Source organism: Salvelinus namaycush, chromosome 21 (assembly GCF_016432855.1).
Source record: "Salvelinus namaycush isolate Seneca chromosome 21, SaNama_1.0, whole genome shotgun sequence".
NCBI classification, from domain to species: Eukaryota; Metazoa; Chordata; class Actinopteri; order Salmoniformes; family Salmonidae; genus Salvelinus; species Salvelinus namaycush.
The window spans coordinates 12,041,685-12,069,598 of NC_052327.1; the positions used below are offsets into that span (position 1 = coordinate 12,041,685).

General features: G+C 42.8%; 1 protein-coding gene across 1 annotated transcript; it reads right to left on the reverse strand.

Annotated features, from left to right (window-relative positions):
• Nucleotides 1-15,535: 15,535 nt before the first annotated feature.
• LOC120066566 (hyaluronan and proteoglycan link protein 3-like) lies at nt 15,536-22,243 on the reverse strand. Its single transcript, XM_039017993.1, has 4 exons — nt 22,117-22,243; nt 17,890-18,270; nt 16,095-16,397; nt 15,536-15,813 (listed from the first exon to the last, which is right to left on the reverse strand). The coding sequence occupies exons 1-4, from the start codon at nt 22,241-22,243 to the stop codon at nt 15,536-15,538; spliced, it is 1,089 nt and encodes a 362-aa protein (XP_038873921.1).
• Between the last annotated feature and the right edge of the window lie 5,671 nt (nt 22,244-27,914).

Here is a 27,914-nt window from a genome sequence, read left to right on the forward strand (position 1 = left end):
ACTTGAGAGGATACTTTGTGCAGAGCATTTTGGACCTGATTTCGCCGTAATAAACGATGCCTTTCTTGTGCACGCCTTTCCTATGCACTTCTCAGTAGTTGGTACTCAGACTTACCTTATGAAGGTGCGTAATGGGGTTTGCAGACGTGGTTTCCTTGCGCGCAAAAACATATATTGGTTTGATTCATCCTTAAAGTTGTCATATTCAAGTTCAATCCAGGAAATATTGGAAGGTGGAAAAAAGTGTACAATAGGGGTTGAACAATAGTACTATAAATCTACCCTAAGCCTTACTAATCATCGAACTGTATGACAACGGTCCAGTCTTTATGAACCGTTCGCCGAGCTCCAGGTTTAACCTGCTAAGTGTGGTCTGAGTTCCATAATGATTCAAATAGGCTACATGTCCCAAATGATTGCACAACGTTAGCCTAATGCTAGCGACACTTAGGCAGTGGAAGGTTCTAGCTTGTATGGCTCCCTGAGCGAACCCCCCCCCCCCCCCCCCCAAAAAAAGCACCATTCTGCACTGACTGTAATTTTTATTCCGACATTTGGAACAACACAAATAATCATAACATTTAAAACTATATAAATATAAAATATATACAAAAATAAGACTCATAAATATCAAAAAGAAGTAACAAATAGAAACAAATTTGTGTTGATTTGGCACTCGAGCATCAATACATTACCCATCCCCCAACACTGTCAACCAAGAGTCAAGATTAAACCAATTCACCTTGGTGGATTTAAAATTAACTGTTTTAATATTATTCTTAATGATTTCGCACAAACCAGAAAAAAATGCAACAATATGTCTGTGAAACTATATATTCACAGTATTATGAATGAATTGTGGTTAATTTGGTAACATTTTGTAGTGTGACTGATTTGACTAATTGCATTAATACTGTACAAAGTTAGAGGTCCCCTTACGTCAGCTTTCCAGTGGGGAGACCTGAGGTCAACCTACCCTCGCCCCCCCTCCCCATCTCGTACTTCTGAGTGGGAGACCTTCCCAGGCAGTAGCCTGCCTAGCTTACAAACTAGAATCAGGGCGCCTACTCCGACATAGTTAATTGACCCACAGTCCCACACGGTGACATGATATCATTGACGTGACGTGCAAATGAGCGATAGAAAACCGATCGCACAAATGTCACCATTCTGAATTTTTTATGCGGGCGCCCTGTGCTGCCCCCGGCAAGATGCCGTCCTGGGCGGCTGCCCTTGTCGCCTATACCTAAATCCGCCACTGCCCTCAGGAACAGCATACACAGACGTGAAAGAAAACTAACACTAAAGTGACAGTATAAATGTGGGTATTACTGACAGTGGCCCCCGATAGTGCCTAATATTTAACATGATACATATTTTTTTATAAAACGGAGAAAAGCCTGGGCATAGGCTATAATTAAACAATTCTAAAGTGCATACATCAACTCTGTAGGTTCAGCCTTTAATACAGAAGCCTATAACTTGGGTGTCCAAGGGTTCTACCTGGAATCAAAAATGTTCTCGTATGGGGACAGCCGAAGAACCCTTTTAGGTTCTAGATAGCACTTTTTTCTGATTTTCAGAGATCATAAGGAAAAACCATCTAAAACAATTGCAGTGCATTTACAATCCCCTTCTCCAAATGGATTACTCATTTACCTAGCTCTCATCAATAGCTCTTATCCATTTATAAAATTACAGTGCATGGAGAATGATGTTATTTCTATCGGGGGAAAAATGAAGTAGATGCTTGGAACCAGCAGGTTCACTCTACCTTATTCATGCTTTCCTCGCGCTTAAAGGTGAGGGAATTAAGTCAAAGTCAGAATATGGCTTATCTGTGGATCTCTACCCAGAACGATTAGAGGGTGAATATTGTGCTTTTCTCATGCTTAAATTCAAGGTCAGAATACGCAGAGAGAGAAAAGTGCTTTGTAAGTGATTTGGGGTGCAGTTGGCAAAAAAAGGTTGAGAACCACTGATACAGGGGAATATGGGGGAGGTTCATCTTGTGTCAGAATCATTTGAGAGGTTCATTGGTTTATGGCTGTGTTCAGCCATTGGAGTCTTTTGATTGGGTGGTAGAGAGAATATTTGGTCCCTCGTGTATTATACTCTGACTAGGATGGAAGGTGTGACTCAAAGAGATGTTGGACAGGTCAATAAAAATGGATAGTATTATTTATTTGGGGAGTCCCATCTGAATGGAGTGGGAAGGAAACATCCCTCCCCAAGGCACTAGAGTGACACTGAAAGTCAAGAACAAAGTAAAAAAAGTGTTTTAGGATTGCAGCTGGATACTCTGAAGTCAAGCACATTTTTTTTTTCTTAGTTTATGTTTGATAATTTGCTTTTTTTCTAGTGTTGGACCTTAGGACCAAATAGGGAACAACTCCTATATGTGAAGAAAAGAGACAGAGCAATGTTTGTCTGTTTCGGAATGTCGAACAGAGTACCTCCAACTCTGGCATAGTATTGGGCTCTCATCCTGGATCTTTGGGCTATTTTCGGCACCAAATAATTCAGAACACAGAGATGAGTAGAGGGCGCACTTGCCACAAAGCCTGTTTGAGCATGAAGAAGAGAAAATGGACAGCTTCAGAAATGAGGTACAGTCCTCAATGGCGACGCCCATGCTGTCACAGAAGCGATCAATGGCAAAGATAGGATGTGTGCTCTCTTTTTTTTTTATCTCTACGCTTCAGAACCATCTGGTGAAAATGCCATCGATACAACTGTAGCTGCATTGTCTTCCCAATGGTGCCGCCATTTCTATCAAAAACTTGTACCACAAAGTGCAGAAAGCTGCATTTTCTGGCATAAGACTATAGCTGAGGAGTATGTACGGCATGACAATGATAGAAGAGTTGGCTACTGTACATACACTATGGGAACAGCCTAGCGTCCAACAATCCATGTGACCTTACAATCCATACGCTCATACACAGATGAGCGTATGTTTGTCTGTTCATTTCTCACTGTGAATTCTCTCAAACGACGCTTTTGATATCAGATATCAAGCATTCTGATTCATGAATAAACAGGGCCTTTGTTTTCCATTCATCTTATTCACGACCCCAAGTCCCCTTGTGTGCAGGAAGGGAATTGTGAGGGGTTGAATTGGTACTGAAGCACTTACAAATTGAAATTGAATTGACACCAGTAGCACAACAAGCTGTGAAGGCACAAGGATAGAGGAGGAGGAGTTAGAGGATATGTTAAGTTGACGAGGATCCTTTTGGGTCGAATCATGTTTAACGTTTGGGGAGCAGGGGTTCCTACTCAAGCTTCCCTCCCACCCGACTCACGCACATTCAACAAACACACTCAACACAATACTCTCACACGTCGGAAGTGATGTCAACATTTGATGAATGGTTGAATGGTTTGTGGGTGTCTCAGTGCAGAGGGAGGTCACACACACGTGCACAAACAGACACACAGACACACACAGAAACGCACACAGACACCCCCCCCCCCCCCCCCCCCCCCCACACACAGACACACATACACCCCCCCCCCCCCCCCCACATACACACACACAAACAAACACACAAGAGAGAAAGTATGGGTGTGTGCCCATGCACGTGAGTACAAAGTGTGTGTGTGTGCGTGTGTGCGTGTGTACGTGTGGGTGTGTGTTGAATGAGTGTTTCAGCACAAAGAACATAGATACATGTGATAATGTTTATACAGTGTGTGACATTCAAATAAAATAAAATAAAATAAATCAAATCATCAAATAAAATCTGAAATCGTCTGTTTCTGTTCAGTAATGTATCCAAGTTATCTTTGATTTAGATATTGTGTATATATATACACTGCTCAAAAAAATAAAGGGAACACTAAAATAACACATCCTAGATCTGAATGAATGAAATATTCTTATTTAATACTTTTTTCTTTACATAGTTGAATGTGCTGACAACAAAATCACACAAAAATGATCAATTGAAATCAAATTTATCAACCCATGGAGGTCTGGATTTGGAGTCACACTCAAAATTAAAGTGGAAAACCACACTACAGGCTGATCCAACTTTGATGTAATGTCCTTAAAACAAGTCAAAATGAGGCTCAGTAGTGTGTGTGGCCTCCACGTGCCTGTATGACCTCCCTACAACGCCTGGGCATGCTCCTGCTGAGGTGGCGGATGGTCTCCTGAGGGATCTCCTCCCAGACCTGGACTAAAGCATCCGCCAACTCCTGGACAGTCTGTGGTGCAATGTGGCGTTGGTGGATGGAGCGAGACATGATGTCCCAGATGTGCTCAATTGGATTCAGGTCTGGGGAACGGGCGGGCCAGTCCATAGCATCAATGCCTTCCTCTTGCAGGAACTGCTGACACACTCCAGCCACATGAGGTCTAGCATTGTCTTGCATTAGGAGGAACCCAGGGCCAACCGCACCAGCATATGGTCTCACAAGGGGTCTGAGGATCTCATCTCGGTACCTAATGGCAGTCAGGCTACCTCTGGCGAGCACATGGGGGGCTGTGCGGCCCCCCAAAGAAATGCCACCCCACACCATGACTGACCCACCGCCAAACTGGTCATGCTGGAGGATGTTGCAGGCAGCAGAACGTTCTCCACGGCGTCTCCAGACTCTGTCACGTCTGTCACATGTGCTCACGTGCTCAGTGTGAACCTGCTTTCATCTGTGAAGAGCACAGGGCGCCAGTGGCGAATTTGCCAATCTTGGTGTTCTCTGGCAAATGCCAAACGTCCTGCACGGTGTTGGGCTGTAAGCACAACCTCCACCTGTGGACGTCGGGCCTTCATACCACCCTCATGGAGTCTGTTTCTGACCGTTTGAGCAGACACATGCACATTTGTGGCCTGCTGGAGGTAATTTTGCAGGGCTCTGGCAGTGCTCCACCTGCTCCTCCTTGCACAAAGGCGGAGGTAGTGATCCTGCTGCTGGGTTGTTGCCCTCCTACGGCCTCCTCCACATCTCCTGATGTACTGGCCTGTCTCCTGGTAGCGCCTCCATGCTCTGGACACTACGCTGACAGACACAGCAAACCTTCTTGCCACAGCTCGCATTGATGTGCCATCCTGGATGAGCTGCACTACCTGAGCCACTTGTGTGGGTTGTAGACTCCGTCTCATGCTACCACTAGAGTGAAAGCACCGCCAGCATTCAAAAGTGACCAAAACATCAGCCAGGAAGCATAGGAACTGAGAAGTGGTCTGTCGTCACCACCTGCAGAACCACTCCTTTATTGGGGGTGTCTTGCTAATTGCCTATAATTTCCACATTTTGTCTATTCCATTTGCACAACAGCATGTGAAATTTATTGTCAATCAGTGTTGCTTCCTAAGTGGACAGTTTGATTTCACAGAAGTGTGATTGACTTGGAGTTACATTGTGTTGTTTAAGTGTTCCCTTTATTTTTTTGAGCAGTGTATATATATATGTATAATATTATACATTGTATACTATGAATATCACATGGCAATATTGTTTAAACCTTAATCCAAAACCTAGCAACCTGGACAAGGGGTTCTGAGATTTTGGCATAACAGGTAAGGTATTGAATTGGTGGACCCAGTCGCTGGACCCAGCTTCCAGTCCAGATCAGGGCTATCCTCCCAAATTCGCTGCAATATGTAGCTACAGTATTAAGAAATTATAAAAAGTGAAGTACTGTGAGGGTCCGTGCATACAGTATACTAGAGCAGGGGTTCTCAAACTTTTTTGGGGGCCAGTACCCCTTTTGTGACAGCAAATTCATCATTCATAATCAGAACACAACTCGAGTGAAATGACAAATAGCATACAAGGAGTTTAACTATGACTTCGGCAGTGCATGGCCGGACGAACCAAGTCTCAGAACCTGGGAAGGAACATTTCAAAGTCTTTGCATCGGAGAGAAAACAGTATCCACAGATTTTGTCAACGGGCAGAGAGAAGGTAAATACAGATATTGTCAACGGGCAGAGAGAAACATTTGCAGGTTTAAAACTTAAACAGTGCATTTATGTCAAAAAGAAATTGGGGTAATACAAGAAATTTGAGTTGAAAAATGTATAATTGGTGGAGTACTGTGGATGACAATATCCCTGTGATATTCATGTTACCCAGAGTTAAGAACATAAATTGTAGATTAACAATATTACATGTTATTGTATTACACACTCTAAACTTATTCCATGGATACCTTAGCCAAAATTAGTTTAACCTGTTGTTGTTAGTAATATTCATGAAAAAAATATATTTTAAAATATTTTAAAAATAAACTCAGCAAAAAAAGAAACTGCCCTTTTTCGGGACCCTGTACTCTGGAACGGGATCGATTTGAAGGTGTAGGGTCCTTCATGGTCTGGGGCGGTGTGTCACAGCATCATCGGACTGAGCTTGTTGTCATTGCAGGAAATCTCAATGCTGTGCGTTACAGGGAAGACATCCTCCTCCCTCATGTGGTACCCTTCCTGCAGGCTCATCCTGACATGACCCTCCAGCATGACAATGCCACCAGACATATTGCTCGTTCTATGTGTGATTTCCTGCAAGACAGGAATGTCAGTGTTCTGCCATGGCCAGTGAAGAGCCCGGATCTCAATCCCATTGAGCACGTCTGGGACCTGTTGGACCAGAGGGTGAGGACTAGGGCCATTCCCCCCAGAAATGTCCGGGAACTTCCAGGTGCCTTGGTGGAAGAGTGGGGTAACATCTCACAGCAAGAACTGTCAAATATGAGGAGGAGATGCACTGCAGTACTTAATGCAGCTTGTGGCCACACCAGATACTGACTGTTACTTTTGATTTTGACCCCCCCTTTGTTCAGGGACCCATTATTCAATTTCTGTTAGTCACATGTCTGTGGAACTTGTTCAGTTTATGTCTCAGTTGTTGAATCTTGTTATGTTCATACAAATATTTGTTAAATTTGCACATGTTAAATTTGCTGAAAATAAATGCAGTTGACAGTGAGAGGACGATTATTTTTTTGCTAAGTTTATATATATCTATATATACAGTAGTTCTTTCTTTAAAAGTCGCTTTGTCGTACTGCAGCACAGCTTGCGGGCTGCCGCAAAATTCTATGGCACGTTATTTAAGTGTCAGTCATTGTTGCCATTAATGGAAGTTAAAGCTAGTTTGCCCACCAGAGGGCATCTTTGAGAAGCTAAGTTATTGAAATGACATGGAGCTGTAGGCCTAAAAGTCAAAGGAAGCCTTGACTAGAACAGACTATATGGGATTGATTTTTAGAAATGTAGCTTAATTAATTTTCTGAATATTATGGTTGTTCTACTCCAAGAAAAACAAAAATGTATTTCTTACTGTAGCCAATGTACTGTAGGCCTAAGTGTTTCAGTTAGGAAAATATGGCACTGTACAACGTGTTTCTATTCCAAGAAAATGAAAACGCATTTGCTACTGTAGCTGTTTTAGGATAACGTTTTGGCACAAAAGCCTACTTAAATATACAGTACATCAATCAATCACTCATTTATTTGAGCATGTCATCACACAGCATACAAGTTATCCAAGTCTATAAATACAGTCAAGCATTTTAGTTATAAAACTAAATAACAAAGGGAGCCTTGATTCATTTTACAATCACGGCTAACGCAATTTAATTAAGGGTTTTAGTTAGGAAAATATGGCGCTGTACAACGTGACCGGTCGGGAGTAGGCCTGGGCTACTAAGTGACTGCGAGTAAAGAGCAAAATAATCCTTACATTTCCACATAAAAATCTGATTGATTTATAAAGACCAGTCCCCATGCTCTATCATTCAGTGATACAGTATTTATTCCCATAGTAATTCGTTATGGATCCATCCAGATGTTGTAAGAAAACAGTGCATTTGGTGGACAATGCAAAAGATATGGGAGAAGTGGCATGCCTCGCAAACATCCATTAATACTGTACATTTAAAGACCCTAAACTCGGCTAGAGTCTATTGTCCTGCTGACAGCCCATCAAGGGTGGATGGCTTCTAGCCCATCAAGAACAAGTTGTTTGCAGAGTTCACAAACAGGAGCTCACAGGTGTGCCTGGCATGGATTGTGACTCCATCTCGTTCCTCGCACTCTTCAACACGTCATTCTCCGCCAATGCTGCCTGACTTTTCGCCAATGACGAGTGACTCTCCACCAATACCACCTGGCTCTGGACCAATGCATCAGCTGTCTTAACTCTATGACCACCAACACTTTTCTGTTGTTGTTGCCTGATGCAGGACTCTAGTGCCAGAGAAGAGAGACCCAGCAAAGCACCAGCACACCATCATACCTCCTCCTCCATGCTTCACAGTTGGAACCACACTTGCGGAGATCATCCGTTCACCTTCTCTGCGACTCACAAAGACACGGCGGTTGGAACCAAAAATCTTTCATGTCCATTGCTCATGTTTCTTGGCAAGTCTCTTCTTCTTATTGGTGTCATTTAGTAGTGGTTTCTTTGCAGCAACTCGACCATGAAGAGCTGATTCACGCAGTCCCCTCTGAACAGTTGAGTTTAAGATGTGTCTGTTACTTGAACTCTGTGAAGCATTTATTCATTTATTCATTTATTTGGGCTGCAATTTCTGAGGCTGGTAACTCTAATGAACTTATCCTCTGCAGCAGAGGAAACTCTGGGTCTTCCTTTCCTGTGGCGGTCCTCATGAGGGCCAGTTTCATCATAGCACTTGATGGTTTTTGCGACTGCACATTTAAAGTTCTTGAAATGTTCCGGATTGACTGACCTTCGTGTCTTAAAGTAATAACGGACTGTCATTTCTCTTTGCTTATTTGAGCTGTTCTTGCCATAATATGGACTTGGTCTTTTACCAAATATGGGTAATTTCTGTATACAACCTCTACCTTCTCACAACACAACTGATTGGTTCAAATGCATTAAGAATAAAATAAATTCCACAAACTAACTTTTAACAAGGCACACCTGTTATTTGAAATACATTCCAGGTGAAAAATAGGGGTAGGGTTGTAGAGAATTGAAGGACCATGAATGTGATAATAAATCTTAGGTGCTGTCTTAAGACCGGTAGCAACCACTACAGAATGTCCGGTCAGAACAAGGATGAGGCGGATGTCCAGGTTAAGGGTGGTTTAACGGAAGAAGATATCCACATTCATACATCACACACACATCTGACCACTCATGGTTCAGATAACTGAGAATCATGTCCAGTGAGAACTGACGTTAACTATGTGGTCAATTAAACATCAGATAAACAGGGATTCAGTCTACAGGAAGAGAAAGTGGGGGTTCAGCAGGAGGGAAACTGTGGAAGTGCTCATCAGGATAGGGAAAGCATGTTTCTGACCACACAGCTTGTTGGGGTCATAGACGAACTGAAACTGAGGTCCCGGGAATCAAGGCTGCTGATAGGCTGAACGAGATGTGGCGATAGGTATTTGGCGTGACCTTGACCAATAAGACACTAACAAAAGTGGGGGTCCTCTGAATAGGAGACTAAGCTGCCCGACTAGAACTAACCACAAAGGATGGCTAGTATCAGCTGACTGAAGCTGGCCATTTTAACACCAGGTGACTACCTTAATGAAACTGGTTGAGAGAATGCCAAGAGTGTGCAAAGCTGTCATCAAGGCAAAGGGTGGCTACTTACTTACTTGAAGAATCTGAAATATGGGTTCCTTCATGATTCCATATGTGTTATTTCATACTTTTGATGTCTTCATTATTATTCTACAATGTAGAAAATAGTACAAATAAAGAAAAACCCTGGAATGAGTAGGTGTGTCCAAACTTTTGATTGGTACTGTATATACATTTTCTTATATGCAGTTGAAGTCTGAAGTTGACATACACCTTAGCCAAATACATTTAAACTCAGTTTTTCACAATTCCTGACATTTAATCCTAGTACAAATTCCCTGTCTTAGGTCAGTTAGGATCACCACTATATTTTACGAATGTGAAATGCCAGAATAATAGTTGAGAGAATGATTTATTTCAGCTTTTATTCCTTTCATCACATTCCCAGTGGGTCAGAAGTTAACATACACTCAATTAGTATTTGGTAGCATTGCCTTTACATTGTTTAACTTGGGCCAAACGTTTTGGGAAGCCTTCCACAAGCTTCCCACAATAAGTTGGGTGAATTTTGGCCAATTCCTCCTGACAGAGCTGGTGTAACTGAGTCAGGTTTGTAGGCCTCCTTGCTCGCACAAGCTTTTTCAGTTCTGCCAACAAATTTTCTATAGGATTGAGGTCAGGGCTTTGTGACGGCCACTCCAATACCTTGATTTTGTTGTCCTTAAGCCATTTTGCCACAACTTTGGAAGTATGCTTGGGGTCATTGTCCATTTGGAAGACCCATTTGTGACCAAGCTTTAACTTCCTGACTGATGTCTTGAGATGTTGCTTCAATATATCCGCATAATTTTCCTCCCTCATGATGCCATCTATTTTGTGAAGTGCACCAAACCCTCCTGCAGCAAAGCACCCCCACAACATGATGCTGCCACTCCCGTGCTTCACGGTTGGGATGGTGTTCTTCGGCTTGCAAGCCTCCCCCTTTTTCCTCCAAACATAACGATGGTCATTATGGCCAAACAGTTCTATTTTTGTTTCATCAGACCAGAGGACATTTCTCTAAAAAGTACGGTCTTTGTCTCCATGTGCAGTTGCAAACCGTATTCTGGCTTTTTATGGTGGTTTTTGAGCAGTGGCTTCTTCCTTGCTGAGCAGCCTTTCAGGTTATGTCGATATAGGACTCGTTTTATTGTGGATATAGATACTTTTGTACCTGTTTCCTCCAGCATCTTCACAAGGTTCTTTGCTGTTGTTCTGGGATTGATTTGCAGTTTTCGCACCAAAGCACGTTCATCTCTAGGAGACGCGTCTCGTTCCTGAGTGGTACGACGGCTGCGAGGTCCCATGGTGGTTGTACTTGCGTACTATTGTTTGTACAGATGGACGTGGTACCTTCAGGCATTTGGAAATTGCTCCCAAGGATGAACCAGATTTGTGGAGGTCTAAAACAAAATCTGAGGTCTTGGCTGATTTCTTTAGATTTTCCCATGATGTCAAGCAAAGAGGCACTGAGTTTGAAGGTAGGCCTTGAAATACATCCACAGGTACACCTCCAATTGACTCAAATGATGTCAATTAGCCTATCAGAAGCTTCTAAAGCCATGACATAATTTTCTGGAATTTTCCAAGCTGTTTAAAGGCACAGTCAATTAGTGTATGTAAACTTCTGACCCACTGGAATTGTGATACAGTGAATTATAAGTGAAATAATCTGTCTGTAAACATTTGTTGGAAAAATTACTTGTCAGGCACAAAGTAGATGTTCTCACCGACTTGCCAAAACTATAGTTTGTTAACAAGAAATTTGTGGAGTGGTTGAAAAACAAGTTTTAATGACTCCAACCTAAGTGTATGTAAACTTCCGACTTCAACTGTATATATCTGGTCACGGACCCCCTGCAGTCCCTCGGACCCCACTTTGAGAACCCCCGTACTAGAGCAGTCAGCAAGTAAACCTGTCTATCAAAGAGATCAAAAAGCCTATCAAGCTAGTTTTTTCAAGTATTGTATCCATCAAGATATTCTCTGATTCCGAATAAGAGTGTCATTCATACACTGCTCAAAAAAATAAAGGGAACACTTAAACAACACAATCTAACTCCAAGTCAATCACACTTCTGTGAAATCAAACTGTCCACTTAGGAAGTAACACTGATTGACAATACATTTTACATGCTGTTGTGCAAATGGAATAGACAAAAGGTGGAAATTATAGGCAATTAGCAAGACACCCCCAATAAAGGAGTGGTTCTGCAGGTGGTGACCACAGACCACTTCTCAGTTCCTATGCTTCCTGGCTGATGTTTTGGTCACTTTTGAATGCTGGCGGGGCTTTCACTCTAGTGGTAGCATGAGACGGAGTCTACAACCCACACAAGTGGCTCAGGTAGTGCAGCTCATCCAGGATGGCACATCAATGCGAGCTGTGGCAAGAAGGTTTGCTGTGTCTGTCAGCGTAGTGTCCAGAGCATGGAGGCGCTACCAGGAGACAGGCCAGTACATCAGGAGACGTGGAGGAGGCCGTAGGAGGGCAACAACCCAGCAGCAGGACCGCTACCTCCGCTTTTGTGCAAGGAGGATTAGGAGGAGCACTGCCAGAGCCCTGCAAAATGACCTCCAGCAGGCCACAAATGTGCATGTGTCTGCTCAAACGGTCAGAAACAGACTCCATGAGGGTGGTATGAGGGCCCGACGTCCACAGGTGGGGGTTGTGCTTACAGCCCAACACCGTGCAGGACGTTTGGCATTTGCCAGAGAACACCAAGATTGGCAAATTCGCCACTGGCGCCCTGTGCTCTTCACAGATGAAAGCAGGTTCACACTGAGCACATGTGACAGACGTGACAGAGTCTGGAGACGCCGTGGAGAACGTTCTGCTGCCTGCAACATCCTCCAGCATGACCGGTTTGGCGGTGGGTCAGTCATGGTGTGGGGTGGCATTTCTTTGGGGGGCCGCACAGCCCTCCATGTGCTCGCCAGAGGTAGCCTGACTGCCATTAGGTACCGAGATGAGATCCTTAGACCCCTTGTGAGACCATATGCTGGTGCGGTTGGCCCTGGATTCCTCCTAATGCAAGACAATGCTAGACCTCATGTGGCTGGAGTGTGTCAGCAGTTCCTGCAAGAGGAAGGCATTGATGCTATGGACTGGCCCGCCCGTTCCCCAGACCTGAATCCAATTGAGCACATCTGGGACAACATGTCTCGCTCCATCCACCAACGCCACGTTGCACCACAGACTGTCCAGGAGTTGGCGGATGCTTTAGTCCAGGTCTGGGAGGAGATCCCTCAGGAGACCATCCGCCACCTCATCAGGAGCATGCCCAGGCGTTGTAGGGAGGTCATACAGGCACGTGGAGGCCACACACACTACTGAGCCTCATTTTGACTTGTTTTAAGGACATTACATCAAAGTTGGATCAGCCTGTAGTGTGGTTTTCCACTTTAATTTTGAGTGTGACTCCAAATCCAGACCTCCATGGGTTGATAAATTTGATTTCCATTGATAATTTTTGTGTGATTTTGTAGTCAGCACATTCAACTATGTAAAGAAAAAAGTATTTAATAAGAATTTTTCATTCATTCAGATCTAGGATGTATTATTTTAGTGTTCCCTTTATTTTTTTGAGCAGTGTATAAATCCACACCTATATGTAAACCAGTGGCACATCCCTTACCGTAGCTGTGTGCACAGACTCCCTATTTAGTATATGTTGACCCCCTCCTGGAATCGCAAAGTGAAAATAGAAGCAAATAATTATCTCTCTTTGGTCTCTAAAGTGAATACCTTCATTGCCGGCAGGCTGACCCAAACAAGTCTGCCCTGTGTGTGTGTACATGAGGGCATGCATGCGTATGTGTTTGCATTCACGTGTGTGTGGGGAGGGGAAGGTCTGGGTGTGTGTTTGCCCTCCACCCGTGTTAAGGCAGCAGGTGTAAATAGGACGTGGCTTTTTGGAGGCCCGGGAATCATAAAATTACAGGGACCTCTGTTTGCTCCTCAAGAGAGGGAGGGAGTGTGCTGGTGTAGTACTACCTACTGCCTTTGACTCCCTCTCCAACTCTGGCCCCATTCCATCTATAGTGCTATGCCCAGACTGAGTGGCGTGTGCTGAGGAGATTATGTAGAGTGTGGAGCACAAGTACACACACACATACAAGCACACACATGCAAACACACACATACCCACACACAGTGCCCCGTTTGTATGGGTCAGCGTGGCCCCTTTCACGTCTTTGCCCCATCAGGTTGTAGTACCCTACCGTGCGCCCAACAACGCACCTGTGGCAGCAGCGCTCCCTGGTGGTAATTATATGAATTACACTGCAGGCAGATTTCTTTAGCAAACAGCAGGGTCATGTTCATTAGGCTCAAAACTAAAGAAAACCAACTGAAACAGGGAAAGACCACCTTTTCCTTTTCCATTGAACAAGACCCAGGCACCATTGGCAGACACACATGATAGAAATGCTATTATATTTTAATTCCTGCACTCAAATGACCAAATCACCCTCTAGTGGCCTTATGGGTGAAATGTTATTAATATTTTTCATCATTTCATAATTAATAAACTGTCACACCCTGATCTGTTTCACCTGTCTTTGTGATTGTCTCCACCCCCTCCAGGTGTCGCCCATCTTCCCAGGGTACTTACACCTGTGTTCTCTGTTTGTCTGTTGCCAGTTCATCTCGCTTGCCAAGGCAACCAGCGTTTTTTTTCTCAGCCCCTGCTTTTCCCAGTCGCTCTTTTTCTCGCCCTCCTGGTTTTGACCATTGCATGTCCTGACTCTGAGGCCGCCTGCCTGACCACTCTGCCTGCCCCTGACCCTGCTTGCCGACCTGTACCTTTGCCCCACCTCTGGATTATTGACCTCTGCCTACCCTGACCCTGAGCCTGCCTGCCGTCCGGTACCGTTGCCCCACCTCTGGTTTACTGACCCCTTGCCTACCTTGACCTGTCTATTGCCTGCCCCTGTTGGATTATTAAACCGTTGTTAATTTGACATTGTCTGCATCTGGGTCTTACCTTCATACCCGATATAAGCATTATTTTTTTTAAACCTTGCCGAAAATCTGGGGTTTGTTATATTTCAATCTTCTGTTATGTATATAAAGTGCAGTATTGGGATGCAAACTCAAACATGATTTTATTCAATTTAATATATATGCCATTTAGTAGACGATTTTATCTCAAGTGCCTTACAGTCATGCGTGCATACATTTTATGTATGGGTGGCCCCAGGTATTGAACCCACAATCCTGCCGTTGCAAGTGATAACGTCAAGGAAGGGAGGATATAATTAATTTGTTAGAAAAGGTATTAATGTCATACAACTTGATTAAAGTAGCATAATATAGATGGAACACTTTAACACTGTGCACTCTACAGGGGGTGCTCATAAAATACTGCCAAAACACCTTCCATCATGACATAGTCTATATACCATCCCCCATCGTCATCAAATTCATCATTCCAAGACATGGAAAAAAAAAAGAAAGAAATCCATAAATGTGCCTAAAACTATGAATTACATACATTGAACTGAAAGTGCTGCAGGAACAATGAGATAGCTACATACAGTTCAACAAAACACCAAGGGAAAGAGCTTGGTTGGACAACAAAATCACTGGCAAAGCATTATGAGGGCGGCGGGCCTTGCAGTGGTTGAACACCTTCCCTGAGTCTGAAATGTAATGACCATTTACTGTGAAACAAACCTGGCAATACAAGACTAAATAGTCAGTTTGTGCATCAGTTCTGGTTGGCGTCTCAGTGGGGAGTGGCGGTATGACTGATATTATGTACAGTCTGAGGAGATGTCGACCGTTCACTAGAACTATAAAGTGGACACTGTGATGCAGAACTAGCTAATGCTAACTAGCATCCAGGCAAGGGTTGTGTAACAGTGCACCGTTTGTGATGAATGGAGAAGTTGTATGTGCTTTCTGTTGTACTGTAGTTGTGCTCTTTACTATTATTGTCCTCTGGTTTTTATTGAGTGGAAGTTGAGGGGAGGTTTACCGATTGCAGTAGACACTGTATTTCTGATGGAGAGGGGGGAATCCCAAATTCCGCACCCCCGGTTCTGAAGGGCCACAGTTAGGGCGGGCCTTTGCAATGGGGTAACGGATGCTCCCATCAGCCAACCAGCCTGCGTCGCAGCGGTCCAATCCCATGAACCGCCAGGCGGCATAGAGCTGGCCCACCTTTGCGATGAGACCGCCGTCTGTGGTGCACGCCGCCACCGCTTCGGTGAAGTTGAGCTTATGGGGATCTTTCAGGAAGTAAACTGTCCCTATGACAGAAAAGAGAGACAGGAAATTCTAGTAAGTTCTGAGCGTGTCGAAGGAGAGGACAGATTAAAACAAGTTTGACAATTCCAATCATTCACATTTCTCCTGTTACACTTATTTTTGCGGAAGTGTTTTGCATGTGTTTTGTTTCCAAGGCAAGATGTTTTTTGGAGACCAACACACACACACACACACACACACACACACACACACACACACACACACACACACACACACACACACACACACACACACACACACACACACACACACACACACTGACCCTTGGGGGCGGCTGAGAAACAGAAGGCGTCAAAGCGGTGGAGGTGGCGGTGGCGTTGTCCATAACTACGGAGACCGGAGGCTAAGTCCACACCCCCACAGGCCTCCCGCGGCGTGGTGATTGGGTACTGAGCCGTCCCGTCAGCTAACCAGCCAGCGTTGCACCAGTCTAGCCCCTCCTCCCAGGCGGCGAAGAGCTGCTCAAAGGTGGCTAGGGTTGAGTCCTGCTCCTCACACGCACGCTGGGCCCCCAGGAAGTTGAAATGGTAGCGTCCCATCTTGGAATGGTAGGGAAATACCACTCCTATAACAGGGATAAAGTGAAACATTTGCTGGAGGGGTTAAAGTGCTATAGGATCCAGCAACTGTCCTTGCAGTGAAAAATGCCAGTCATGACACTCGTAAGGACAATAGGTTGAAGGTCATTTAATAAACAGACCATAGCTGGAACTAGGGATGTGAACGTTTAAACGTTTCAACGAAATTGAGATCGTTACCATTTAGAGAAACTAGCTAACCTATTATTTTTCTTTAAACACAGTGCAGTTATCACAAAACTACCACTAAAAGGTCCAATCATCATCTTAAAGGGAAACATTTCAATATAACAAATACCTAATGCAACAACGCCGTAAGGTTAGTAAGAGATATGCACATTTCTAATTATTTGCCGCACTCCACACTCCATCATTGTTAACAGTTGGGAAAATGGCAGAGAGTGAGACAGGGAAGCGACAGCAGCGAAGTCCTGTGTGGCAATACTTTGAGAAGTGAAACGAGAAGCTGGTGAAATGCAAACTTTGTGAGGTGGAATTGAGCTACAGTGGAAGTACAGGTGCAATGCTTAACCATCTGAAAGGGAGGCACCGTGAGACCCAAGTCATTGCTGGCAGCAGCGCAGGCCCCCAACAACAGACATTAGAAATGCTCTTCACACGAAAGAAGTGCAAAAAAGGACGGAGTGAAAAAGTCACAGCGCTGATTACAGAAATGATTGCAGTTGATATGCAGCCATTGTCAATGGTAGAGGATGTCCACTTCAATGCCCTGATGGCATATCTAGAACGACACAAGAAGATGCCATGTTGAAAAACATTGACGGCCCGGATGGAGAAATTGTACAATGATTGCTCTGCAAGTACAAAGCTCAAGCTCTCAATGTCAAACACCTTATACATGGCATTAACAACAAATTGTTGGACGTCTATGAACACACTGTCATACATCACTGCAATAAGCAATCACATTGATGAGAAGTGGGATATAAAGTCCCATGTACTGACTACTGATAACACAGCAAAGAGACTAAAAACGTCATGAACTACCATCATTGCTGAGTGGGTGAGGGACAGCAGTAAATGCCGTCTGGTAGCCATGACTGAGGTAGATTAAACTGCATTGCCCCCTAGTGGTCATATGCAGGACCATTATCTGAATTGTGAATTCACATGTTTAAAAAAATATATACAGTACCAGTCAAAACCTACTCATTCAAGGGTTTTTCTTTATTTTACAATTTTCTACATTGTAGAATAATAGTGAAGACATCAAAACTATGAAATAACACATGGAATCATGTAGTAACCAAAAAAGTGTCACATTTTTTTTTTTTTACATTTTATATTTCAGATTCTTGTACTGTATATTATAATTTAAATGTTTAAACTATTTTAAAAAATGTCTGTTTAAATGTTAAGAACATTTTTACATTCGTCACATCCCTCGATTGAACGGAGTGACCCCTGTGTTCTGTTGTTTAGAGCTGAGGGAGCTGACAGACAGACCGAAACACACACCTCGCAGCTCCAGCTCCACCGTGACGCTCTCGTCTTCTAGCCCATCGATGATCTCACAGCGGTAGCGGCCCGTGTCGTTCTGGTGCAGCTCGTTGATCACCAAAGACATGTCCCCCGGTGCCGCCCGATGCAGGCGCACACGCCCCTGGAAGCTGCCGTAGCTACGGTGACGGTTGCCCATGGCGACAATCACGTCTGTTTCGTGGGCGGTCTTACCCGCGCCGTTGGCGGGTCGCCAAGACCATTTGACCCGGGTACGGCGGGGGCTGTTGATCTCGGGCTCGTAGCGGTAGTGACAGGGCAGGGTGATGTTACTGCCCCTGGCTGCCGACACAGAGTGCTGGGGGGACTCCACGTGGAGACGCACCCTCTTAATGTAGACTGGAAAAGACACAGACAAGGACAGGACACAGTATAGATAAGAGTTATGCAGTACAGTAGATACTGGATAGGAGCCAGGAATTTTTCCTGACCATGTGATCAGACCAGAGCCCCTGTAGTAAGTAAGAACCTGGGCCTGCCTTCGGTGTACAGTGCCTTGCAAAATTATTCACCTCCCTTGGCATTTTTCCTATTTTGTTGCATTACAAGCTGTAATTTAAATAGATTTTTATTTGGATTTCATGTAATGGACATACTCAAAATAGTTCAAATTGGTGAAGTGAAGAAAAAACAAACTAGTTTGAATATTTTGTTTTGTTTTAAACAACAGAAAAGTGGTGCGTGCATATTAATTCACCCCCTTTGCTATGAGGCCCCTAAATAAGATCTGGTGCAACCAATTACCTTAAGAAGTCACATAATTAGTTAAATAAAGTCTGTCTCTGTGCAATCTAAGTGTCACATGATCTGTCACATGATCTCAGTATATACAGTGGGGCAAAAAAGTATTTAGTCAGCCACCAATTGTGCAAGTTCTCCCACTTAACAAGATGAGAGAGGCCTGTAATTTTCATCATAGGTACACTTCAACTATGACAGACAAAATGAGATAAAAAAATCCAGAAAATCACATTGTAGGATTTTTAATGAATTTATTTGAAAATTATGGTGGAAAATAAGTATTTGGTCACCTACAAACAAGCAAGATTTCTGGCTCTCACAGACCTGTAACTTCTTCTTTAAGAGGCTCCTCTGTCCTCCACTCGTTACCTGTATTAATGGCACCTGTTTGAACTTGTTATCAGTATAAAAGACACCTGTCCACAACCTCAAACAGTCACACTCCAAACTCCACTATGGCCAAGACCAAAGAGCTGTCAAAGGACACCAGAAACAAAATTGTAGACCTGCACCAGGCTGGGAAGACTGAATCTGCAATAGGTAAGCAGCTTGGTTTGAAGAAATCAACTGTGGGAGCAATTATTAGGAAATGGAAGACATACAAGACCACTGATAATCTCCCTCGATCTGGGGCTCCACGCAAGATCTCACCCCGTGGGGTCAAAATGATCACAAGAACGGTAAGCAAAAATCCCAGAACCACACGGGGGGACCTAGTGAATGACCTGCAGAGAGCTGGGACCAAAGTAACAAAGCCTACCATCAGTAACACACTACGCCGCCAGGGACTCAAATCCTGCAGTGCCAGACGTGTCCCCCTGCTTAAGCCAGTACATGTCCAGGCCCGTCTGAAGTTTGCTAGAGAGCATTTGGATGATCCAGAAGAAGATTGGGAGAATGTCATATGGTCAGATGAAACCAAAATAGAACTTTTTGGTAAAAACTCAATTCGTCGTGTTTGGAGGACAAAGAATGCTGAGTTGCATCCAAAGAACACCATACCTACTGTGAAGCATGGGGGTGGAAACATCATGCTTTGGGGCTGTTTTTCTGCAAAGGGACCAGGACGACTGATCCGTGTAAAGGAAAGAATAAATGGGGCCATGTATCATGAGATTTTGAGTGAAAACCTCCTTCCATCAGCAAGGGCATTGAAGATGAAACGTGGCTGGGTCTTTCAGCATGACAATGATCCCAAACACACCGCCCGGGCAACGAAGGAGTGGCTTCGTAAGAAGCATTTCAAGGTCCTGGAGTGGCCTAGCCAGTCTCCAGATCTCAACCCCATAGAAAATCTTTGGAGGGAGTTGAAAGTCCATGTTGCCCAGCAACAGCCCCAAAACATCACTGCTCTAGAGGAGATCTGCATGGAGGAATGGGCCAAAATACCAGCAACAGTGTGTGAAAACCTTGTGAAGACTTACAGAAAACGTTTGACCTCTGTCATTGCCAACAAAGGGTATATAACAAAGTATTGAGATAAACATTTGTTATTGACCAAATACTTATTTTCCACCATAATTTGCAAATAAATTCATTAAAAATCCTACAATGTGATTTTCTGGATTTTTTTTCTCATTTTGTCTGTCATAGTTGAAGTGTACCTATGATGAAAATTACAGGCCTCTCTCACCTTTTTAAGTGGGAGAACTTGCACAATTGGTGGCTGACTAAATACTTTTTTGCCCCACTGTATATACACCTGTTCTGAAAAGGCCCAGAGTCTGCAACACCACTAAGCAAGGGGCACCACCAAGCAAGCGGCACCATGAAGACCAAGGAGCTCTCCAAACAGGTCAGGGACAAAGTTCGTGGAGAAGTACAGATCAGGGTTGGGTTATAAAAAAATATCCCAAACTTTGAACATCCCACAGAGCACCATTAAATCCATTATTAAAAAATGGAAAGAATATGGCACCACAACAAACCTGCAAAGAGAGGGCCGCCCACCAAAACTCATGGACCAGGCAAGGAGGGCCTTAATCAGAGAGGCAATAAAGAGACCAAAGATAACCCTGAAGGAGCTGCAAAGCTCCACAGCGGAGATTGGAGAATCTGTCCATAGGACCACTTTAAGCTGTACACTCCACAGAGCTGGACTGAAGAGTGGCAAGAAAAAAGCCATTGCTTAAGAAAAGAATATGCAAACAATGTTTGGTGTTCGACAAAAGGCATGTGGGAGACTCCCCAAACATATGGAAGAAGGTACTCTGGATAGATGAGACTAAAATGTAGCATTTTGGCCATCAAGGAAAACGCTATGTCTGGCACAAACCCAACACCTCTCATCACCCCGAGAACACCATCCCCACAGTGAAGCATGGTGGTGGCAGAATTATGCTGTGGGGATGTTTTTCATCTGCAGGGACTGGGAAACTGGTCAGAATTGAAGGAATGATGGATGGCGCTAAATACAGGGAAATTATTGAGGGAAACCTGTTTCAGTCTTCCAGAGATTTGAAACTGGGATAGAGGTTCACCTTCCAGTAGGACAATGACCCTAAGAGTACTGCTAAAGCAACACTCGAGTGGTTTAAGGGGAAACATTTAAATGTCTTGGAATGGCCTAGTCAAAGCCCAGACCTCAATCCAATTGAGAATATGTGGTATGACTTAAAGATTGCTGTACACCAGCGGAACCCATCCAACTTGAAGGAGCTGGAGCAGTTTTGCCTTGAAGAATGGGCAAAAATCCCAGTGGCTCGATGTGCCAAGTTTATAAAGACATAGCCCAAGAGACTTACAGCTGTAATTGCTGCAAAAGGTGGCTCTACAAAGTATTGACTTTGGGGGGTGAATAGTTATGCACGCTCAAGTTCTCCATTTTTTTGTCTTATTTCTTGTTTGTTTCACCCCACAAAATGTTTTTGCATCTTCAAAGTGGTAGACATGTTGTGTAAATCAAATGATACAAACCCCCCCCAAAATATATTTTAATTCCAGGTTGTAAGGCAATAAAATATAAAATAGGAAAAATGCAAAGGTGGGTGAATACTTTCGCAAGCTACTGTATTTGGGTCTTCCCAGGTAATCAGACCCTTTTTGGAACTCTTGGGAATGGTGCGTCTATAATATCTAACCTGCTCTCAGTTTTGCATGTGTACTGACAAAACATACTGTGTAGCACATATTGTATAAATGAATACCACTCTAGATGGTGTGTTGTCTGCTACAACTTAGGCATGGTCAGGCTTGTCACACTCAATGGAATGGTCTTTGATCCTATATATGAATAGGCTCCACTTAAGATCATTATACCCTTTTAACAATATCGTGCCAATCCAAACCAAACTCTGCTAAAACTGGTATTTTCTTTTCACATTCTCTTTTCCAGCAGTTTCAGCAAACTTTGGTGGATGCATTGTCAGGTCAGCCCAGTACAGCTTGGCTCGGATTAGTGTGAACAGGTTATCTGTGTATTTATGAAAATACTGTATTACATACTCTCTCCGTTGCCATCGCCGTTCATGACGTCATGGTAGAAGAAGCCGTTGTTGTATACGGGGAGGGCGTGGTTGGAGACCAGGAGGTACATCCAGACGACCAATAGGGGGAGTAGTGGGCTCAACATCCTCACAGTGGAACACTGGATCTGACTTCCTCTGCAAGGGATTCATGTCAGTACATGTTTTAATGGTGAAATGACTCAACTCGGACTAGATGGTCCAACATGGTTCATTCCACTCAATTGTTCCCTATCTTATCAAATCCCTAGCCGCGGGAAGTAGTTGCTGCTGCGGCTTCAATTCAGCTAAACCTAGGGTATGGCAAAGTGGGGTGTATAGAAATACACCCACCAGTTGAAGCTCATTTTACTGTACTTCTACACCATTTCAAAACGTTCAAATGCTATTTGAAGAACAGCAAAAACAAACATGTCCCCCAGACTTTATCATCTCAATATCAGGTTTAAAGGTTTGTGTGTGTATAATGTACTACTCAACCTCATCAGACATAGGTTACATTGACTAATTTAGCCTATTTGGGGAACAGTGCAACATGAAATAGACGCATAATACACACTATCAAGGCCGACTCCAAATACCGACATCAATGTGAAATACCAACATCAATGTGAACGTAACCGGAGCATAAAACAGCTGACTGTGAATGCAAACTATGCCAGATAAATCCTGCACATGCAATGAAATAAAAGGCATACATCAAAGGAATTATTTAAGCCTACAATCGACCAAACCAATTAGGCCGCTAGAATTTGGCTATTCTGTTTTGGGGCAATTAGACATTTTCTGGGCACAGTTGAGTAGCCTACAATGTTTATGTGAAAATAAATAACTGGCACGCAGATCTTGAGAAATTGTTGGATCAACTGTAAATTGTCATTCATATGAAAAAGGTTGCAGACCCCCTGCTATATGCTATATTGATACATTGTATCAAGGAATGAGGCGGCTAGGAGAATATTGAAACATTTTGTATCAACAAGACTGCTCCGAGAACATTCATATTGCAACACAGTAGCCAACCCGGAGACAGCCTGCAAAATCATTTCTCCGGGCAAACTTGTGTCTGTCTGATATTATTGTGTTGCCTATGCAGCATCTGGGTGCTCATTATATACAAAAAACAGCCCTACATCCACACTATAGCTAAATAACTTAACAATATTTAATGATGTTTTGCAAGCAAGATTGATCTGTTAGAATATCTCATTTTAATTCAGGAAGATGGATAAGCAAGACTGATAGAGTGAGAGGTGGAAATGCATTATACCAGAGGCAGGTAGGCTTCAGGTAGAGGATGATGTAGGCCTACAGCAGGAAGTTAAAAAAGTTAGCCCAACTAGGTAATCATTCATTATTTGCATTATCTCAATTATCACACTGTCACTGCATGACAATGCACATTTGTTATAGCCTACAATTGTTGTTGTCTTTGAAGCCAAAAACAAGACATGTCTTTTGGGGAAATGCTCTAAATAGCAAATTGTTCCGTTGTTTATTTTCATACCAATACGTGAAACCAAAATTGCACTAGCCTACTCGGCGAATAAAAGAAAATAACAATTCATCTTACCTATATTTTATTAGCAATAAAACAGATTTTGGTTTCGAATGGTCACCAAAAACGAGGGCACCCCGCCTCCCAATAAAAAAATAAAAATGTCTCTAAAATATATATATTTTTTAGTAATATAATATGGGGGGGGTTCGGGGTGATGCTGCTCCACCCTCAGCACCCCTACTTCATGCATACTTTATGTATACATTTCCTCAATTCATAGAGGATTTAATGCAGATTTGATTAAATTCCAGACATTAATATACTGTTGTAAATTCATTCATAAATTCATTCACGACCTGAATTTGACCTGTTATTTTTACATGTTACTTTGGGCCAATAATATATTTAATCACCAGTAGAGGTCAATAAATCCCTATTATAATATAAATGCATTATGTCAAAATTAGTCACTGAAACTATCAATGGAGGAACCTGGATATTGGTCTCTTGGGCAAAGATAGTCTCATCTGTGCTTTGGGTTAATATTTATCACATTCATACTTCATAGAACAACTACAAGTATAATATATACAGAAGGAACATATTCGGAAAAACTATTTACTATTCAAAAGTGGAATATACTTCTCGTATCACCATCATGATTCCTTTGGGGAAAAAATATAAATATGTCAAAACAATGAGTGGATCAAAAGTATGCTGTAACCTTAATGAGTTGCCTACAGTAGGGTTTTCAAACTGGGGTCGGCAGATCTCCGGGGGTCCGCAGAAACATTTTAGAAATATTTTTTTGTCATTTATTTTTCACTAAATTAAATATTGGTTTTACTATACCTACAGAACACGTGTTTAGTAAAATCTTGATCAATCTTCCTTTCTTTCCTATCCACCCCCAATGACAATCGTATTTTTCCATCAACATGAAAATAGAGTCTCACTCTGTACACCAGTGCTAGTCAGTGCTTATTATTGACCTCCAGGGGGCCCACAACCAATGTTCCCTCTATTTTTTTTTCGGCACTGAGAAAATTTCAGGTCACAGCGCAAACTTGAACGTTGTGAAAATTCTGTGCAACTTCCAGCACGCGTTTACTGTGAACACTGAGGCTGTATCCGCTTTAAGTTAGTTTTAACAGTGGTCAAGTAGGCTACTGTGGCTATTTGGTCATACTGTAGGCCTACCAGAGTGGCCTACCATCAAAAACAATGGAGAAAATGCATCCTATAACACTATAACATGGAAATCGCTGTTCTATCATCCAGCCTACAGTAGCAGCCAATGTGTGGTGTTCAATGTAAGCCTACATTCCATGAGACTTTGAAAAAAAACATGCAGGGCTTGACATTAACATGTTTATCTCAAAATACAACACTGCCCCTTTAAGACAAAAAAAAGCTCTTTATCTGACTCGCTTTTCAAAGATGTCTACAAATGTATATGTTATGTCCTCTTGAAGCAATCACTTCTATTGCTGACTACAAATTATCTATAACCGGGCTATTAACTCACCAACTAGCAAAGGATATGAACAAATTGTGCACATGTGGCTACATGCAGCTCTCGCTTTGTTCTCAAAACAAGCGCTTCTACTCTCATGCTGTAAACATGATCAACCGGTTGGTGACCACTGCGCTAGAAAGTTGAGTGAAGTTCAATCTTGTGTTTCTCTCTGGGGGCTGATATTTCTGCTCGGCAGTCTCAGGCTACTGTGGCGCAGCTTAGAGGGAACATTGCCAACAACCCAATTATTATTATTATTATTATTTCTGGTGGCAAGTGGGGAGGCCCCCAACCAAAACCCAAAGGCTAGAGCCGGCCCTGCTCAGATAGAATGTGGCATAAGCCTTGGCAAAATGTGTAGAATAGCAGAACATTTGCTTAAAAAATAACTTTGTTACATTTCTTTTTTTTTTTCACAGTTGTACCAAGGACAAATAAAGTGCAATGAATAAAAATAATAAAAATAAACCAAAATACAGGCTATAATTGTTCAGTCAATGTATAGTCCAGCAGCTAATGCTGTGTTCACGTGCTATCAGAGTTATCGGTCATTTCCTATGTCGGACCGGGAAGTTTCACTTGAATGACTCTCCAAATCTGAATTACAAGGAGGCACGGAGAAAATGTTGTTGCCTGAGTTGCCGAGTTTCACCACTGACCTTTAACCATTTCAACCAACAGATGACAACAAGTCGGTATTTGACAAATACAATATGGGTAATGTAGCTAGTTTTACCATATTGTCAATGTTAAGCAAGCTAGCTACCTTTACTATAAGCAACGATAGTTAGCTTATCAAGCTAGTTAAAATCTTATTGGTTGAATATTGTTCCGACCAAAAAGCACATGAGTGAAACAAAGTTGTATTTCCAACATCCCAACTAAGAAGTAGGAAGCTCCGACAAGCACGTGAACGCAGCGTGTCAAATTTGTGTCAAGTGTCAAATTTGTGGACTTTGTGAGGCACCAAATTTTACGCACATCTAGAACAAGTCCTTAGAAGTGTTTTTAGCTACAGTGCCGTCGCAGATTTTTAAAACCCATGCAGTCTTTTTATTTGTAATATATCCCTGTACGTCTAATCAATCATTGTGTGTTATTGAAAATAACCCCAAAATATATTTTTAATAATTGATATCCCTGAGCCTCCTTGCTCAGTCCGACAGTGTGGGCGTGGGGGATACAAATTAGATTTTATATTTACATATACAGCACTGATTGGCTGATTGAAGTCTAAAACCCACCCCCTTACCCCTTAGGGAAAAAACTAAGTCACATGGTTTTCAACCTGTCAGTTGGAGCTGGAGTTGAACGCTGAAAGCGGCAAACTTCCACAGGTGTCTAGGCTACTCTGTTTTGTCATCAAAATACGTCATGCATCCTAATTTGCTATATTATTGTTTTACTGTTTTCAATAGGTCACCAGAATATGCAGACAGGTCCCAGAACAGCCTGTTTGCAGGGTGGACCATTCTGGCCTATACCCTGTCTACTGTCTATTCATTGCAGTAAACCATGATTATCTACAGGGCAGACTATAGGCCTCTGCAATTTTAGCTAGTTAACATTAGCATTGCTAGCTATTTTGACGAACTTGGCTAGCTAATAGCAACATAGTCATCTTTCTATAGTAAATTTGACAACATCATAATGATGGCATAGTTGTTTTCTTAAGTGATAATGCCCTCGAAGCCAATATATCCTCCAAACACCGGCTTCGAGGGCATTATCTATTTTATACAACGGGTTACCAACATATTCAAATAATGATTGAAAATTTCAGTAAAAAAAATATTTTTATTAATTTACTCATACTATTTAATCCTTCCATGCGATATAGTCCAAACACAAATCTAGGGTTGCTACCCAAGGTGGCTGGTTGTTCATTCTGTAGGTTAGGTTGCCAGAGACGCGACCCAGTTGTGAAGTCCTTTTCTTCTAAATATATGGACACAACCCAGTCGTTCGTTCGAAATATTCCGTTGCCATGATGGCTGGCAAAGTTCTTATCCCTAGCTTGCTAGCTAGCCAACTTTGGCTAACACAGTCACATCAAACACTGCAGCCAGAATAACAGCAAAGCAGCTGCATTTGCGTTTGTTTAAGCTGTTTTCTATTGACATTTTATTTTTGGTATACATATATAAGAATCAGCTAATGATGCGAGGTTTCACCTGGCTTGTTTCCAAGCCACAGTTTTGACTAAACTTTCCTCAGTGCCAATCGAAAATGCATTGAGTAGAACTTTTAGTCCCGGCATCAGTCTTCAAAATAACATTCAAAATGAAACGTGCAACCCATGAATAGCATGTTATTTACTTTTAATAATATATATAGATGAATAACTGTCTCTAGACCAGGGTTTCCCAAACTCGGTCCTCGGAACCGAAAGGGGGCCCGTTTTGGTCTTTGCCCTAGCACTAGACAGCTGATTCAAGTAATCAACTAATCATCAAGCTTTGATTATTTGAATCAGCTGTGTAGTGTTAGGGCAAAAAACAAGTTTGAGTTTGGGAAACTCTGCTCAAGACACTTACTTCTTGAATGGTTACTGCCACTGCCGGGTGAAAGATGGGTGGATGGAGGATCAAGCTGCTGGTAAACCACATGTGTATCTATACATAGCCTGATTTGCAATGCAGCCCAATGCGAAGTGTGCTCATATGCCCATGGATTGAATTTCTCTGACCAAATCAGACAACGTTATTGTTTGGATGGAAGACAGTGCAAAGAAACATTTGCTGCCTTGCAGCCAGCT

Bases quoted from the DNA above. Each gene is read 5' to 3' on its own strand.
- LOC120066566 (XM_039017993.1), bottom strand. From the start codon at position 22,243: ATGTTGAGCCCACTACTCCCCCTATTGGTCGTCTGGATGTACCTCCTG. The intron at 18,271-22,116 runs GTATGTAATACA...TGTCTTTTCCAG, and splicing joins CGGCGATGGCAACGGAGAGA to TCTACATTAAGAGGGTGCGT. The intron at 16,398-17,889 runs GTGTGTGTTTCG...TCCCTGTTATAG, and splicing joins GGTGGAGCTGGAGCTGCGAG to GAGTGGTATTTCCCTACCAT.